Below are 19398 nucleotides of genomic sequence, written 5' to 3' on the forward strand. Positions count from 1 at the left end.
AAACCGGACAATGATTGAAAAACTTTTAGTTATGGTTATATTAATGCAAAAGAATACAAGGAATGCTGATGGGCCTGTGGGGAAATATTACAGTGCTACAAAAGTAAAAGACAAGTCTAAACTTTTTTGAATACAATATGGAAACATATAATAAGTCACAAAAGTGATTATATAATTTTGATACAGTGATTCCACTGCTTGGCCATTCTTTTAACGTTACAGATAATGTATATGTATACAAAATTCGTGGCTATTATATTTATAGTATCAAAAACTCCCTGGAAAATATTTGTACATAGTTTTAAGCCAACAGATTAAGAATTTTGATCCAAGCCTGCTACCTTTGTTTTATTCTCTAGCAAGAGACAATCAATCAACTAATCAACAAGTATTTAGTAAGCACCTAGTATGTGCTAGGAATTGTGATAGACAATGAGGATACAACATAATAAATGAAATAGTTCCTATTTATAGGAATCTTACATTGTTTTTTTGGGTTTTTTTTTTTTTAATTCATTTTTCCAAATTATCCCCTCCCTCCCTTCACTCCCTCCCCTCGATGGCAGGTAATCCCATACATTTTACATGTGTTACAATATAACCTAGATACAATATATGTGTGTAAATACCATTTTCTTGTTGCACATTAATTATTAGCTTCCGAAGGTGTAAGTAACCTGGGTAGATAGACAGTAGTGCTAACAATTTACATTTGCTTCCCAGTGTTCCTTCTCTGGGTATAGTTATTTCTGTCCATCATTGATCAACTGGAAGTGAGTTGGATCTTCTTTATGTTGAAGATTTCCACTTCCATCAGAATACATCCTCATACAGTATTGTTGTTGAAGTGTATAGTGATCTTCTGGTTCTGCTCATTTCACTCAGCAACAGTTGATTTAAGTCTCTCCAAGCCTCTCTGTATTCCTCCTGCTGGTCATTTCTTACAAAGCAATAATATTCCATAACCTTCATATACCACAATTTACCCAACCATTCTCCAATTGATGGACATCCATTCAACTTCCAGTTTCTAGCTACAACAAAAAGAGCTGCCACAAACATTTTGGCACATACAGGTCCCTTTGCACTCTTTAGAATTTCTTTGGGATATAATCCCAATAACAGCAATGCTGGGTCAAAGGGTATGCACAGTTTGACAACTTTTTGGGCATAGTTCCAAATTGCTCTCCAGAATGGCTGGATTCTTTCACAACTCCACCAACAATGCATCAGTGTCCCAGTTTTCCCACATCCCCTCCAACATTCATCATTATTTGTTCCTGTCATCTTAGCCAATCTGACAGGTGTGTAGTGGTATCTCAGAGTTGTCTTAATTTGCATTTCTCTGATCAGTAGTGATTTGGAACACTCTTTCATATGAGTGGAGGAATCTTACATTGTAATTCGAGAGGCAACAAACATGTTTAAAATATGTGTATGTGTGTTTGTACACACACACACACATACCCACAGCAAAATATAATGTATGTATTTATTAACATACACAAAATAAATACAAAATAGTTTGAAAAAGAGAATACTAAAAGTGGCAGATGAGGACATAAGATCAGGAAAGGCAGAAGTTGATCCTGAGTTGCATCTTTACTGATTAATAAGAACTCTATGAGACAGAGGGAAAGTAAGGCGTACATTTCTGGCATAGGGGATGGGTATGACTAGTATAAAGGCCTGAAATTGGAGATAGACAGTCATGAGTGAGGAACAGAGTAAAAATCATTTTGGATGGACCGTATGTGGGAAAAGAATGAGGTTAGAAAGATAGGTTGGAGTTAGGTTATACATGGCCTTAAAAGCTATACAAGGGAGTTCATATTTTATCCTGAAGGTAACAGAAAGCCATTGGAATTAAGGCAGAGGGGTAGAACCACATGGTCAGATCTGTGGTTAAGAAAAATTACTTTTGTTGAATAATGATGGTAGGTAGGATGGCCTGGAGTAGAAGAAACTCAAGGTAGAGAAACCAATTTTAAAATTGCTGGAATAATTTACATGCTAGGTGTTAAGGGCCAAAACTAAGATGGTAGTTAGAAAGAAAGTATCAAATAAGTGATATCAAAGTAGAAACAGTAAGATCTGCCAAAAGGCTGAAGGTGAGGGAAAGTGATAAGTCCAGGAAAATGCTAAGATTCTAAAGAATGAAAGTTATTTGAAATTTGGAAGATATTAAGGAAAAGGTAAATTCAGTTTTAGTTGCATTTATTTTAAGATGTCTCTTGGGACATACTTTGAAATGTACAATAGACAACTAGTCAACTAGGATTGAAACTCAGGAGAGAAGCTGAGATAATTCTTAAAACTCATGGAAGTTAATGAGAGAGACTAAAGGGAGAAAAGAGAGTACTTTGAAGATAGAACCTTGAGAAATAATCTGAATATTGTGCCTGTTTTCTGATGCTAGAAAAGTGTATACCTGGTTTATTACTAGCTCTAGAAAGCCAACTGTTTTCACAGGAACACATAGAAATTGACTTCTTCCAAAATAAATACGGTAATGCTGGAAGACTTTTTTGGGCAATACTGATTCACATTTATAGTAAGGTAGCACAATCCAGGGAGAAAAAGTACTAGATGTAGGCAGAAAGCCTGCTTAAGAATCATGCCTCTGCTACTCACCATCTACATGATTATGGGCAAGTCATTTCATTGTAGGAATTTCAGTTTATTCATATGTTTAAAATGAGAGCACTGAATTAGAATTACTTTCCTGTTCTTAATTTTGCTCAAATTAGCATATAAAACTGCATGCTGAACGGGGGCATCTTATCTAATTTGTCTATATGTAGATTCAATCTTGGAATAAAAGGACACAAACTCAGGTTTTCTGATTTTCAGTATGATGCTTTCTTTGCCTTTGTGCCCAAGGTCATCCAGCTAGTGTGTGACCTAAGGTTAAATTTGAACTCAGGTTCTCCTAATTCCAGGGCTGGTGCACTATCTACTGTGTCACCTACTTGCCCCTCAAATTTTTTTTTCAGCATCAGCCTAAAACATAAGAGCCACAGAACATCTACACCAAGAATCTATTAGCATCAAAACCAAAGCAAAGTTACTCATAAATGATATACTGAATACAACCAATGCCCAATGAGATAAATAACTTCATATTACTGAAAGAACATGATCTTCTTTAGGTGAACATTTCTCCTGTTATAAGTTATATACATGAAAATGCCTGATTAAGTCTTGGAACTGAAAACTGCTAAATTAGTCAGTGACCTTTCTTTGATCTTATATAATTACTTCAATTCAAAAAATTCTATCTGGAAGGAAAAAACTGAACAATGCAAGCTTTCATTTGTTCATTTATTCATTCCACTACCATCTGCAACTTGGCTCTGGCCCTTGTATCCATTTTTTTTACTCAGATTGTTCTCTCACAGATTATCTCTTAATTGCTAAAACAATTGACTTTGTCTAAGTTCTTACCCTTTTAATCTTTCTCCTGTTTTTAATACTGTTCATTTCCATTGGCTGTTATCTAATTTTTTATGACATGATTTTTTCTGGTTCTCTTTTTCTTTCTGGCCTTTCCTCTGATTTTCTTTGGATCATTGTCTTTTTTCCATCCTCTAAGCATGGCACTTCCTCAGGTTCTGTCCTGTCTCCTCTTGTTTCTCTATATCATCTCCTGACTTTACCATGGATTTGAGCAAAACTTCTATACATATGATTTCCAAATCTATCTATCTGTATGTCTTGACTCCAAGTATGTACCCTCATTCTCTTCCTATATCCCTAACTTATAGGTGAAAAACTCCTCTCTACTATTTCTCTTTCTTTATAGATGTTTGTTACTAATTTTGTTTAAATATTTTGTTACTAAGGCTTAAATTTATCAGATTAATCTTTCACTTTTCTCTCTCCTTTTATTCCTTATATCTACCAACTCTCTTACAGATTTTGTTTCCACATTTTCAACTATCTCCACACAATCTTGCCACCATTCTAATAGCTTCTTGTTTTTTTGAAATACATTCAAAGATAGTTTTCAACATTCATCTTTGCAAAGTCTTATGTTTCAAAATGTTCTCCCTCTCTCTTACCAACCCCTATCTTCTAGATAGCAAGCAAATAACCTATAACCTGATCTAGGTTAAACATGTACAATTTTCAAAACATATTTCCATATTTGACTTGCTGTACAATAAAAATCAGATTAAAAGGGAAAAACAAACAACAACAAACAAAAAAGGTGAAACCACTATGCTTTAATCTACATTCAGTCTCCATAGTTCTCTCTCTGGATGTGAATGGCAATTTCCATCACAAGTCTACTGGAATTGCCTTGAATCACCTCATTAATGAAGAGAGTCAAATCCATCACAGTTGCCATCATATAATCTTCTTGTTGCTCTATACAATATTTTCTTGTTTCTGCTTATTTCACTTAGCATAAATTAAGGTAAGTCTTTCCTGAAATTAGCCTGCTTGTTATTTTTTATAGAACAGTAATGCTCCATTATATCTGTATACCATAATGTATTTAGCCATTCCCCAACTGATGGACATCCAATTTTCAGTTCCTTATAACTGCAAAAGCTACTGCCATTCTAATTCAGGTGTTCACTATTATCTTTTGCCTGAATTACTATAGTCTCCTAATTAGTGTTCACATCTTTCCCCCTTCCAATTCATTTGCTATACATATGGCAAAATAATTTTTCTAATGCCTAATTTTCTTTGTTATTTCATCCATCATAATTCATCGGTGAGTTTCTATTGCCTGCAGGAAAAACTATATACTTCTTATTCTAGCAATTAAAGTTTTCTATATCAGGCTCCAATTTACCTTACCAGTCTTATTTCACATCACTTGCAATTTATGTATTTTATATACCAGTCAAATTAGACTAAAGCTGTTCTCTAATATTATCCTATAATATTTTATACATTTAGCAAACCATTTTCCACGCCTGATTTGACATCTCTCCTCATCTTTGTCTGTTTATTTTCTTTAAGCCATGAGTATCATTATTTCTTGATCCCCAAAACTAAAAGTGAACCCTTCTATCTGAAGTATTCTTACATATCTCATGGTCTACTATGAAATATAAATGTAATATAATAATTATCTGTGTACATGTCCTGTACTCTCTTTGGCAGTATAGTTCCTGATTCTTGGAGGCTGGGACTCTGTATTCTTCATATCTACCATAATTTTTGGAAATGAATATACATTTTATAAGCACTAAACCTGCAACAAAATAAATGTTTTCATCAGACTTGGAGTCAGTTGTACGAGGATTCAAATCTCACCTAGTTCTATGGTCCTGTGCAAATCACCTAATTTCTCTAGGTCCTAGTTTTCTATTACAAATAAGGAGGTTTGTCTTGATGAGCTCTTAAGATCCTTTTCAACTTTAAATATTTATTTCCACATACATAGAACTGAAAGAGACCCAAGTATAGGTTTTTTAAAAAGTTCTTCTTCACAGATTAAGTCTCTAGGCCAGACCATGTTATATATGAAATCTGTTCACTTAACATATGACTTATTTGCAACCATCCTTTACACTTAAAATAAAAATGTGATTCAAATCCAAAGTGCTTTGAAGAAAATATTTGCAATATACAGAAAATAGTATATTGTATTAATATTCTTAATTATATTTAAGAATGAATGAACACCTGTCCTGAGAATTCAAGTTAAAAAGATTTTGGGGGAACTAGATGGAAAGAAACAAAATGATTTCTCACTAAAGAGTAAATAAATTTGTCACAGTGCCACATGATAAGAATTATAAATGCTTGAAATGAGAAGGGTAGGGAGCACATCAAAGCAAGAAAAAGAACCTGAGTTTTCTATACATTTTCTCTTTTTGTTCTTTGTATAATGAAACATGCATTTTTATTTATATTTAAATTCACACAAAAATTAAAAGAACTTGAAGCAACATTACTTGCCTGTACCTGTAGTCAAGAGAGTAAACTCTATTTAGGGCTGTGAAGGTCTGACCATTCTCTTCCTAAAAGTCATGCATGGTAAAATGAAAAATTATTATTTAAAATAGCTATCTTATTCAGTCTCTCTGCTTATTTAAGATGAGAAAAGAAATTTTTAAAAAATAAATTGAATTTTCCAAGCCTTGTTTTTCTTTCTGTACTTTTATTACCTCATATACTAATGAAGGCTGGCTGGTTTTATTTTTTCATCGTAATTAATTTAACTTCCTGTTGTTATCATCACCATTGGAGATGCTAACATTCAACATTAATCTTCATTTGAAATTAAGATCTAAATATGGTTCCTAATTGAGGGTTAACATGCTAATTCTTTAACAGTGTCATCATTTCCATTTGCTAACTTGGAATAAGTTTCTTTGCATCCCATCATTTTTCCTAATTTTAATCACCTTAAGTTATTTATTTATTTATTCTCTCTCTCTACACACACACACACACACACACACACACACACACACACACACACACACACACACACAGAGAGAGTTTTAGTTTTACTGAATTATCTGTTAACCTTTATATTTGCAGAGTGTTAAAAAGCATTAAAATCATAAAAGATACATTTTTTTTCCTATGGCTCATGAATGAAAGTCCATTTAGCTTTAAATTCAGGAAATAAATATTTAGTTGTTCCCATAACACCATTTTAAAAATCCAAATTATTTTACCCTTAAGGGCCGATGGTTGGAGAGTACAACTTTGAAAGACTACTGACTACTTATCACCCTCTTGACTTTCCTGATTTCCTTTAAGTCCCAACTAAAATCCCATCTTGTATAGGAAGGCTTAGCTAACTCCTCTTAATTCTAGTGTCTTCTTACTATTAATGATTTCCTTTTTTTTATCCTGTATATAGCCTGAACTGCATATATTTGTTTATATATTGTGTCCCCTTTTAGATTATAAGCAACCTGAGGGTAGGTAACTGTTTTTTCACCCTTTTATGTTCACTGGCAAATAGTAGGATCTAAATAAATAGTGAACGGAGTAATTTTGTGGTATACTGTGAATAAGGCTTTTAAGTGAATACACAGTTATGCAGACCTTTAAATATAGCACTTAAACACAACTAGCACATTCACTGGAGTCTTCTATTCACCAAGCTAAATATGTCCAATTTCAACAACTGATCTTCATATGTCATGGATTCAGCGTCTTTTACCCTCCTGGTAGTCCTCTTGATGCTATACGGTGCTTCACTCAGAGGTCTTCTTCAATTCTGGTGACTAGAACTGACCAAAAGGTGGTCTGACCAAGCCAGAGTATAGAAGGACTATTCATTCCTAGTTCCTGGAAGCTATGTTAAAGAAGCAATATAAAAAAGGAATCAAGAGATATGGGGCATTAAAAAGAAAGTTGTTAAGTTAAAAAAAAAAAAAAACAAGATTTTATAGATGCCATACTTAAAGAATTGAGCAGAATTGAAAGAATATGAAGACCAAGAAGAGTAGATAACAATCATTCTGGTTATAAGGAAGGCCAAAAAAATAAATAAATAAAAATAAGGAAGGCCAAGCTGAGAGATATGGGAGAGGAAAAAAAAAAAACCAAAAACACCAAAAACTATCATTCCCATTTGTTCCTAATCCATTTGCTCCTTATCCTGACTAGATTGATGCTGTAGCACTCTAACAACTAGTGTGCTAGTTTCTGATTCTGATCTTTTACCTCTTCTTCCTGCAAACTGCAACAGAATAACAATAATAGAATCATAAATTATAAAGCTATTTATAATTCAGACAGAAGTAACTTTTATTACTTTAATTATCACACTAACATTGTGATTTAGGTAGGATATGTATTATTGTTCCCATTTTACAGAGAAAAAAATTGAAGCTGAGAGAAAATAAGTAAATTGCTAAAGCTAATGAGATTAGGCATTGTAAGAATCAGTACTACCCAAATTTACAAGATTACTTAGTGGTAGGGCTGAGGTGAGAAATTATGTCTTTTAATTCTGTACTTCAGTGGGCAAAAAAGGTTTCATGTGAACTTAATATCCTGATTACAAGAATATTAAAATAGAAAAACAGAAAGGAACACTTCTCCCCCCCCCCCCCACTGGACCCCATCAGTTGAATTCCTCCTTATCTCTGCCATCTTATTCCTCCTATCTATTAGGCCTTATTATCTGAAGAACTAAGGCTTCTCTCCCCAATGTCTCTTCAACCCCATCTCAATTCTCCATCCCTATCTAGAAGAACTTTATCTGAAAAGTTTATTTGAGCATATCTCACTGTCTGTTCACTAAAGATGTGGTTTGTGGTGCATCTTTCAGGAGCCAGAACTGCTAGCTATGGCTCTGTTACAGAAAATAAGTTTTGTTTTGTTTCACATTTGTAATGTTTATAGTAACTTACATGATGTTTTGGTATGATACTGAAAAATTTTTAAAAGCCAATACTTTAAAAATGGGAAACAAGCTTATTATATTATTCAACTTAGGTCATTAAAATGATCTATATGTGTATTGACTTTAAAGTGAATGAAATTATAATTATACAAAATCATAGAAAAGAAATAGAGGAAAAATCAAAAAATGAAATAAAATAGTAATACTAAAATCATGCTTATTTTTCACATAGAATACATCATAAGTCTTATATATAACTATTAAATGGGGTGCTCTTTGAGAGAAAATGGCTTTTAGAAAGGGACAGATGGGAGTGGATAGAATCATACAGCAGATGGTGATAGCCTCAGCCTGGAGCTCATTAAAGCAATGTTGAGATCCAGCTTGCTGTTAGCTGAGGAGACTGAGGCCATAACTTTGGAAGATATTTCATAAATGAAATAAGCCATTAGAAATTGTTCTAGGTCAAGACATAGTCACTAGGGCTACAAGACTTCAGCAGAAGGGTAATGAGTGAAAAGGACAGGAAGCATACTTCTTATATTAACAGTCTGAAATTTATAGTATAAATTAGATACTGGAAAGCTAGAAGGCCCATGTTAGGCAATATGTCCCACTGTGCTTCAAGTGTATTTGTGGTGTAATCCAGCCTTGAAATTTACCTCTCTTCTTTCTGTATTGACAAGGGAGTAGAAATTGAGTGGATGCCCATCAGTTGGAGAATGCCTGAATAAGTTATGGTATATGCATATTATGGAATATTATTGTTCTATGAGAAACGACTAGGAGGATGATTTCAGAAAGGCCTGGAGAAACTTAGGAACTGATGCCTAGTGAAATGAGCAGAACCAAGAGAACATTGTACACAGCAACAACAAGATTATGTGATGATCAATTCCAATGGATGTGGCTCTTTTCAACAATGAGGTGATACAGGCCAATTCCAATAGACTTGAGATGGAGAGAGCCATCTATTTTCACCTTTGTTGTTGTTATTTGCTTGCTTGTTCTTTTCTTTCTAATTTTTTTCCCTTTTTGATCTGAATTTTCTTGGGCAGCATGATAAATGTAGAAATGTTTAGAAGACTTATACATGTTTAGTCTATATTGGATTACTTGCTGTCTAACAGAGTAGGGATTTGGGAAGGGAGGGAGAAAAATTTTGAAAACAAGGTTTTGCAGGGATAAATGTTGAAAACTATCTTTGTATGCATTTTGAGAAATAAAAAGCTATTATTATATTAAAAGAAAAGAAACTTACTTTATGGTGCTTACATTTTAGGCAGGTTGATCTTTATAATTCCCAAAAGAGTAATGCTCATTTTTTTTTCCTATGTATTAGTTCATGCTCTTTCTCATACTTGAGGTGGTTAACTTTTTTTTTCTTCACTCCCTCCTAATACTGAATTATCTGAATCCTATTAGCCCTTCAGTTCCCAACTCAAGTCCTATCACTTCTATGATGCCTTCTGACAATTCCAACTTACAATTACCATAATGTACTGTCATCTAAATGTTTTATTCAACTTTTTTCACCAATTAGATGAGAACTTCTCTGAAGTTAAAATGTTGGTTATATATTTGATGTTTTCTATAGCATTTAACACATAGTAGGTGGTAAACAAATATTTGTGAAATAGAATTTTGAGACAGTATTATACTGAACACAAAGCAAGTGGTCAATAAATATTTATGAAATAGAATTTTGAAACAAAAAAATTTCATAAGGAAAAGAAAGGATGAAATAGAAATGGCAATAAAAGTAAATTAATATATGTCAAAAGTGGACCTTGAATCCAATTCCTTAGGACTCTCAAATAAATCCTCTCTATACTATGTCAGAATGCCTTCTCATAATATAGTTAGGGCAAACAAGAGGGATGTAAAAAATGTCTGTAAACAACTGATAAAAATGTGTTAAGTGGAGAAAGTAAAACCAGAAGGAGAAAGTAAACATTAACTATATGAGGAAAAAATGTATACATAAGCCATAGTGATATATGGTCCTTATAAAAAAGCTGAGAGGTCACATAGGAGTAAATGTTAGGGTCTTATGAACATTCTGTTTCTGAAATTAACTTATTCAAATGTAAATAGGTTATAAAATCAGTTTAACTGATTTTGCTGATGTTTAAAGTTAAGTTCAAAACAAACCATTTGCTGTCACAGAGACTTATATATCTGCTCCCTCTCATTTTGTCAAACATGCTGAAGAGTTCTCACTATTTTTGTTCTTTTATTGCACTTTTGGTATCCCATTCCAAACAGGTTCTTAGAGCACAGGAATAAATTGACAAAGTGATAAATAACCCCTGCTTCCACATAGATTAAAATAATCAAATAAATGAAATCAAATGAAACTCATTTACATACCTATTGTATATGATTCCTGATTATAAGTAAGTTTTTTCAAGGAAAGACTGTACAAAAACATACTATATTCTGTTCCAATTCATGCTTAGATTTCTGTATCAGCCTGGATTCTCCTCATGATCTAATATCAAGTACATCTTGATTTTCAGCCATGACTATGATCCATCATTCATCATACTGGTTTACTCCAAATGGCAGTCAGCTAGGATGTTCCAGGATCTCCTGAGACACCTTCAAATGGGATAACAACTCTCCCCACTTCACATAATGCTTTTTCTGTTTCCACACTCTTAGAAGTGCAGCTATAGATATTTGTGTCAAGAGAAAGGAGCTTCTTCCTTCTCTCAGCATCAGATGACTTCCCATTTCATATAGCTACTAAGAATTCCATCTACAAGAGATTCATCTGCAAGAGGTCCATTTTTTCTTAATCTTAAAGGTTTTAGTAAAAAGAATGGAAACAATAGGGCTGCCTAGGTTCTCTGACTAGGCCAAAGTCCTTTATCTAGGGAACTTTTCAAATGAAAGTAGGATTAACACTTGTTAGCAGAGTTAGTAAAGTATGATTTAAACCATTTTGTCCTCATTTCAACTGTGAAATTCTGTGAAGTAGAAGGGATGCAGGAACATGGTCCCACTCCTAGAATATACTCTTCTTCCCTTCTCATATAATGGGATTTTTTGGTGAGGGAGAGGAAATGACTATAATATTATGTGATGCCTCTGTCACTACATTTCTCCCTCCACCTTCAGATGGGGAGAAATGAAGCAAGTACTCCTACAGGTATTTTAGCTTTTGCACAGTGACAATCATGAGGGAGTCAAAGTGACAGTCTTTTTTTAAGAAAGTGAAAATATGGACAGTGCATTACTTAATGGTTTTTAACTAGACTTTGAAAAATGTTCGAGAGAGATATTCCTTTTTTTCAGATAAGAAAATAGAAGCAATTTAGGGGAAACAATTCACCTACAATCAAGAGGTGGTTTGGTGATAAAACAGAAAATAGAATTGATTTTTGTCTACTAGACAAAACCCACTAGAAAAGCCAATACAATGTGGGTAGTGATGCTAAGAGATGAAGAGCAAACAACATTTGGGGAGTAAAAAAGCTATGATACACTATGAAAACATTTTGGAAAAAAAATTAAGCTTATCCCAAGATCTCTGACAGCTGTTCTAATGAGCACCTGGAGGCCTTACTGCTTCTGAACAAGATAATTCAAAACCAAGTGAAAATATGATATTATATTTCAGTATTGTATGTCAGACTTGGAAAAGCTAAGAAAGAAAGCTGGGAAAAGAGCTGTCAGAAATACGGGGACACATGGTATCAGGCAGAAAGTATTATGTGTGGAACAGGCTTTCAAAAGGAACAAGAATAGATATAACGCTGAATATATTTAAAAGGAAGTTGGCAGGAGCTATCTAATGGGTGGATGTACCCCATGGTGTTCTTCTTTCCCTGAACATCCCTGTGAATGACAATTTACTCCTGCCAACCACCACCAGAAAACTCACCCTTGAATTCCATGTGGAAAGCCCTGCTGTGAAAGGGTCAGCCCTACATGGCACTTATAACCACAATGTTTTAAAATTTGATGTGGGTTTATAGAAAGTGAAAAGTACAATGATCCAAGACTGGGAGAGCAAAAGTAACCTTGGATGAAATGAGATCAGATTCCTGAGCAGTTGGAGAGGAAGTAATTAGTTGAACTATCCAACTAAGCAAGTTATTTTGCAAAACTGTTAATAATTCTTTTTTGATAATATTCTTCCCAGCTACTATGTAAAGCAGGGGGCCATTACTATTGTCACTATCAAGTGAAGAACTTAGACCTCACCTACTAGTTTTCTGTGTCTTGGTTAATGACAGTCTTTGGTCAAGAACACAAAAACACACCATGAGAGGAGGGCATACTAAGGAGTCAGGGTCAATAACATGGAGCTCTGGGATGAATCAGATGTGGCAAAAAGGAAATGAGCTTCTTTTCAAGCAGAGGAGGCCAAATGGGTGAAGAGAAAAATCATAGTTCAAGCTCAAATGCCCTTTTCTGTCTACGTGTGTTTGATCATATTATCCTCTAGTGCATGGTATGTACTCTTCCTACATTCTAACCTGCTGAAATTCTATTCTTTCAAGGCCCAGATTAAATATCACTTCTATAATGAGGTTTTCCATGGTTTACCAGTCAGAAGTAGTCTTTCCCTTATATCTCTTGTTCCACAATTTTTATATTCTTCTACATATTTATATAACAGATATATAAAATGTAATTATATTACCATCATTTGTTTTTGTGTTTTATCTTTCTGACATAATTAATACCTAGAAAAATGGTTAATAACAATAACTGGCATTTATATGTCATCTTTTTTCATTTGCTTCTTACAATAACCCTTGTGAGTTAAATGCTTTTGTTATTCCCATTTTTTTAAATTCCCATTTTACAGATGAATAAAAAGGAACTGAGAGATTAAATCATTTGCTTAATTTTGATCAAGTAGGAATCAAAGACAAGATCTGAACTAAAATTTTACTTAATTCTGAGTCCAGCACTCTACCACATTATCTTGCAGCCTCAGTACAAAGTAGATATATAATAAATGTTAGCTTGAATTATTTGAAATAAAAGTACAGCCTGAAAACAGTTTAAAAAACATAAACAAGGAATCCATGTTAAGTTCCTTGAAACTGATCTTTGAAATTGGTTTTTATATGTTCTATTAAGTTTGGGCTTGGTTGACAGGAAGTTCTGAAAATCTGCAAATTTGTTTTTCTCATCCAATATTATAGATAATTTTGTTGGATATGATATTTTTGGTCATAGGCCTAGTTCTTTTGATTGCCAGAAGATATGATTCCAGGACCTACAGTCTTTTACTATGGCTGCTGACAAATCCTGTACAATTTTAATTGTAGCTCCAATGTATTTGAATTGTTTTTTTCTTGTTTCCTGCAAAATTATCTCTTTGATCTGGAAGTTTTGAAATTTGGCGATAATATTCCTATGTGTTTTCCACAAACAATATCGCTGAGATCAGTGAATTTTTTCCATTTCTACTTTCTCCTCATATTCTATCACTCCAGGACAATTTCCTTGGATCATTTTTTGCATTATTGTATCACGGTTCTAAAGTCATAGGACTTGACAATAGAAGATTAACAATCTAACCTTGAGACAGCAATCTACCTGTAAATATACTGGTCTTAAGCATATTCATAGCCACCAAAATGAACACTAACAGCTTACTATTAAAATATTAAGTATTAAATTAAAATTAAAATATTAAGTTATTTTCAAACCTGTTAGTATATGTGCTCTTACATCATCTATTTTTGCTAGTGGCAAAATGATACTTACTGTGTACAAGGAAACAAAAATCTTTCCACATCAGTAGCAATGTGAGCTTTGTAAAGCCTTCAGCATCATACTCCACCACTCCTCTAGAAAACAAAACAAAACAAATAAACAAACAAAAAACAAGGTGTGTAAAGTTAAAGTGCAAAGGAGTTGGAACCATAGAAAAGATTAAATTAATGTTATTAAGTTACTAAACCAGCTATACACTTTAATATACTAAATATCACACTAGAAAGGGAGCTCCAAAGGTTGTATTCTAGTAAGAGACTAAACACATTATGTCAAATGCTAGTACATTTGTACAAAGACAACTAAATTTAGCTTAATCAATCAAGTTGGTGAGCAAGTATATCTGTACATCTGTTCTTCTATGGATAAATCAGTCAGGATTATCAAAATTTCTACCACAATGACTTCCCTTGAGATCTATACAGCCACCTGACACTGAAGTATATTCACAATCATGCACATGCTCAAGAACATACACAAATAATTAAAAAGTTATTTTTGTAAAATAATACATGATAAATTTGCATAAGTGGTTTTGTGTAAAAAGGGATTAAAACCAAGCCACATATCCTTTAAAGATTAGTTAAAAATTCTCTATTGGCATGAAAGTTTTCCAGGCACTTATAGAATGAAATAATTTCTCCTTCTTCTGAGCTCCTTGTAACAATCTTCTATTAAGTACCAATTAAGTGCTAACCATGATGCTAAGCAGTGGGATACAATAAAAAAAAAAAAATTAAAGGTATACACTTCCCATTTTAAGTTGTATATGTATTTGTGTGTGTGTGTGTATACACACACACACACACACACACACACACACACACACACACACACACACACACACACACACACATATAGTTTCCCTTAGTGGATGAAGATTTTTGACAACAGGAATCGTATCTTATTCTTCTTGGTAGCTTATCCTCCTTCATTGTCTAGCAAAGTGTCTTGTACACAGCAAATGTAAAACAAATGTTTGTTGAATAAATGAATGAATAGATAAATAAAAGGAAGGGAAAGTACTTAAAACTCTGACAGAGTTACTTACGTTCCAAAGTGACTCAAGAAAGCTGCAATATATTCTCTTCTTTTATGATAACCCTGAATGACATACTGTACCTAAAAAAGAAATAAAAGTGAAATAAAGTAGATAATATTTCCCCATTTTTAGTCTCTCTGTCATGGATGAAAAAAAAATACTTAGTTTTGTACTTTTCTAGTTCTGCAGTCAAAAATGATCTTTTAATTATCTTTTCCAGCTCTAAAATTCTCTAATTCTGGGGTCAGTTATAAGTAGACATTATTTTTTTAAGACTGGAAAAAAAAACATTCTTTAGAATGCCTTTTTTATGGAAAGAAGAAAGAAAAAGACAAGAATATAAAATTTTTTCTTCTATTGGCCTACACATAACATTTCCAAGGCTAACAAAAAAAACTTATGCCAAATTATTTGAAGTAACATTGATAAAGACAAAACTTATAGTTGTGTTATACCTTCAAAAAGTAAAACAATTCTATTTATAAAATAGGGTTTATGGCAATTTATAAAAAAAAACATTGCTTACTTTGCAGGCTTAATGTAGGATCAAAAATGTTATTTTGGGAAAAGAAAACAGATGATAAGTTTGCTTAAGTGGTTTTGTTTAAAAAGGGAAGAAAACAGCTCTGTGTACTTGATTTTAAAAACAGAAAATCATTTTAATAGGAACCCACAACAAAACTGGCTATAAAGAGAATCCAGTATAATTATGGAAATTCATTTGAAGATATTGTTTCTAAAAGCTGCTATGTACTCTCTTCATTTGTGAAAAGCTAAGAAAAAATAATTTAAAAAGACAAGTAAAATTAATGAAATGGAACCAGATAAGAAAAACTGACAGATTCTTGTATTTCTGGGAAAATAGTCTCATAATTTTTTGAGTAAAAAAGTGTGCCTAGAAATTAATCTCAATTGGAAAGCTTTAAAAAGGCTTTTATTCTCAGTTCTTGGAGACTAGATCTGCATTTTTCTATATAACACAGTGACACAAGTTTGAGCGAAAGGCAAAGGCATCTGAATGCAAATATGAATTCTGTCCTCATGTCAAATTTTCTAGTAGGAATGAAGGCAAAGGGTTTTTGGCTCAATTAGAACTAATCATGCCATGAGAATTAAAGCCCATGGAAAAGGTGCCAGTCCCACAAATGCCAAATCTGAGTTGTGCTGATATTAAAAAAAAAAAAAAAACTACTTGAATTTTTGAGATATTATCGTCCTCGTGAAATGTTTTCTATTTCGAGATGGTCTATTTTTTGAATAACAGAAGTGATCAAAAGGACTACTATTGAAGTCAATGAGAAAAATTTTTTAACAGCAATTCAATAAGAGCAAAGAAGAAATTCTCACAAATTGAATCACAATCAATATGGAATAAAAAATAAATCCAATATCTGTATGTAGATTAATCATTCTGATCTTACAGAAAAATGTAAAGGATAGGCATTAATATTTATATTTTTAAAACTATAGTATTCAGCTAAATACAATGTTTAATCATTACAACAAAGTTTTAATTATCTGTCTATTTAATGAGGGCCTATTGATGCAGCTAAAGGAAATGAGTCTCTTTGAAGTAGATACAGGAAACCTAAATGAAGTAGAGTATAATCCTGTGGCCCCTACCACTGGCTAGAAGAGAACTTTTTTTTTCAGACTTTTTGTAGATAAAATAATTGGTTTTTATTGAAAAAACAAATGAATACATGTAAAACATGAAGACAAAAAGTAAAAAAAAATCAAATAGCTATATTTGAATCCTACAGCATAGATAGAGACATAAGAGAAGAGCAGAAAGAAGAGGTTTTGTGCAAAAAATGTCAATTGGACATTAGCAGTGGACATTGGACAATGGTGAAAAGCTCCCAAATGAAGAACTAGGGACATAAATAACCCTGATGAAATGAGGAAGATCTCTGAATCTTAAAAACTATAAAAAAAGGTCAAGATCCAATGAGAATTACACAATGTGGTCATAATTTGCAGCTCAGGGATAAATGAAAACAGGACATGGCAATGACAAAATAAAAGAGAACTGGGTGACCACGGTGTCAGAGGAGAACAAAAGAGGGTAAACGTCTATTCATAAGACTAGAGGATAGAAATGCATGAAGTATAGTTCCAATTAAGAAAAAGCAGTGAGAAAGAAACTGAAAGGATGAAGCATTTAGAGAGTTGGCAAATAGAGAGGAGAAAGAGAGCTCCTGAAGGGGTTTTCCTAAGATAGAGGAGGAAGTTGTATTTGCTTACCTTATTGGTTAGTAGCTGGCATATTTGGGGAACATAATCAATTAGACATCCTCCTCCTGGAAAAGCTGGGATGTGAAGAGCAGAGGAACCTCCAAGAGCACTGAAAAGATAATAATACGTCCTCTTGAAACTCAAGTAATTTTAAAAAATCCTAAAGCTAACTTCTTTGATTATCTCCTAAAATACCAACTGCTTTAGATAACAGTAGCATGAACATGGATTCCTCTGTATTATGGAGCTTCTCTTGTCTTTTTTTTCCCTACATGGAAATTACAGCAATACTTATACATCATAACTACAAACCTATGTCTTTGTCACATAATAATACAAAGCCTCAATTTTAATTGGCATTTGAAAATATCTTAACAATATTTAAACTCTCTATATTTTACTGAAATGCTCTGCTTTTTTTTTTTTTAAAAGTACCTCTGACAGAGTCTGACAAGCTCATAGAAGGTATTCAAAGAACATGTCTTACATTGAATTCAGGTGAACTAAGACAACATAGTATCACAGAAAGAGCAATGAATTAAGAACTAGAAGACTCTCTTTGTCACTTATTAACTATATGATGTGGGGGGAAATAACTAAATTTCTTGTAATTAGTTTACTCATATAAAAATAAGTATCTGAAAATCAGTTTTTTTTAACCCAGGCACAGAACAGTAAGCAAATAATCTAATGTCCTGGACATATGGAATACCTTTTGAAATAAAGGGAGACTGTAGAAACTTTGGAAGAAAATAGAAAAAGTTCAGTCTATTTTCATACACAAATTGAAATATGTAAAATGCATTTTTGGAAATAAATTAATGTTTTAAGTAGTTTAGAGCTGGGGTTTTCAATCTAAGTTTTATTAATTAGTTTAAAAAATTTTGATAACTGTATTTTAATATAATGGGTTTCCTTTTAATGTAGATTAGAAGGGAAACAATAAACTGGGAAAACATTTTTACAGTCAAAGGTTCTGATAAATTTCCAAAATATATAGAGAATTGACTCTAATTTATAAGAAATCAAGCCAATCTCCAATTGATAAATGGTCAAAGGATATGAACAGACAATTCTCAGATGAAGAAATTGAAACTATTACTAGTCATATGAAAAGATGCTCCAAGTCATTATTAATCAGAGAAATGCAAATTAAGATAACTCTGAGATTCCACTATACACCTGTCAGATTGGCTAGGATGACAGGGAAAGAGAATGCAGAATGTTGAAGGGGATGTGGAAAACCAGCTGATATATTGTTGGTGGAATTGTGAAAACATCCAGCCATTCTGGAGAACAATTTGGAACTATGCTCAAAAAGTAATCAAACTTTGACCCAGAAGTGGGTCTTAAAGAGATCTTAAAGAAGGGAAAGGGACCTGTATGTGTAAGAATGTTTGTGGCAGACCTCTTTGTGGTGGCCAGAAACTGGAAACTGCGTGGATGCCCATCAATTGAAGAATGGCTGAATAAATTGTGGTATATGAATATTATGGAATATTATTGTTATGTAAGAAATGACCAACAGGATGATTTCAGAAAAGCCTGGAGAGACTTACATGAACTGATGCTGAGTGAAATAAGTAGGACCAGGAGATCATTGTATACTTCAATAACAATACTATATGATGATCAATTCTGATGGATCTGACCATTTTCAACAACGAGATGAACCAAATCAGTTCCAATAGAACAGTAATGAACTGAACCAGCTACACCCAGCAAAAGAACTCTGGGAGATGACTATGAACCACTACATAGAATTCCCTTTAATTTTGTCCACCTGCATTTTGGATTTCCTTCACAGGCTAATTGTACATTATTCCAAAGTCTGATTCTTTTTGTACAGCAAAACAATTGTTTGGACATGTATACATATATTGTATTTAATTTATATTTTAACATATTTAACATGTATTGGTCAACCTGCCATCTGGGGAGAGGCGGAAGGAGGGGAAAAATTAGAACAAAAGGTCTGGCAATTGTCAATGTTGTAAAATTACCCATGCATATATCTGGTAAATAAAAACTATTA

The 19398-nt window shown here is 33.1% G+C and overlaps 1 protein-coding gene across 3 annotated transcripts in view; it reads right to left on the reverse strand.

The window, feature by feature from the left end:
- BABAM2 (BRISC and BRCA1 A complex member 2) overlaps positions 1-19398 on the reverse strand; it is a 514351-nt gene that overhangs the window by 114992 nt on the left and 379961 nt on the right. For all 3 annotated transcript variants that reach the window (XR_012486190.1, XM_074288294.1, XM_074288295.1), the window contains 3 exons: positions 17373-17472; positions 15135-15205; positions 14075-14157 (listed from right to left, as the gene is read on the reverse strand). Coding sequence is in view for 2 of the 3 variants with exons in the window: in XM_074288294.1 (XP_074144395.1) it covers positions 14075-14157; positions 15135-15205; positions 17373-17472 (254 nt within the window). In the remaining variant the exon portion in view is untranslated. The remainder of the gene's footprint in view (positions 1-14074; positions 14158-15134; positions 15206-17372; positions 17473-19398) is intronic.

Source organism: Sminthopsis crassicaudata, chromosome 2 (assembly GCF_048593235.1).
Source record: "Sminthopsis crassicaudata isolate SCR6 chromosome 2, ASM4859323v1, whole genome shotgun sequence".
NCBI lineage: Eukaryota > Metazoa > Chordata > Mammalia > Dasyuromorphia > Dasyuridae > Sminthopsis > Sminthopsis crassicaudata.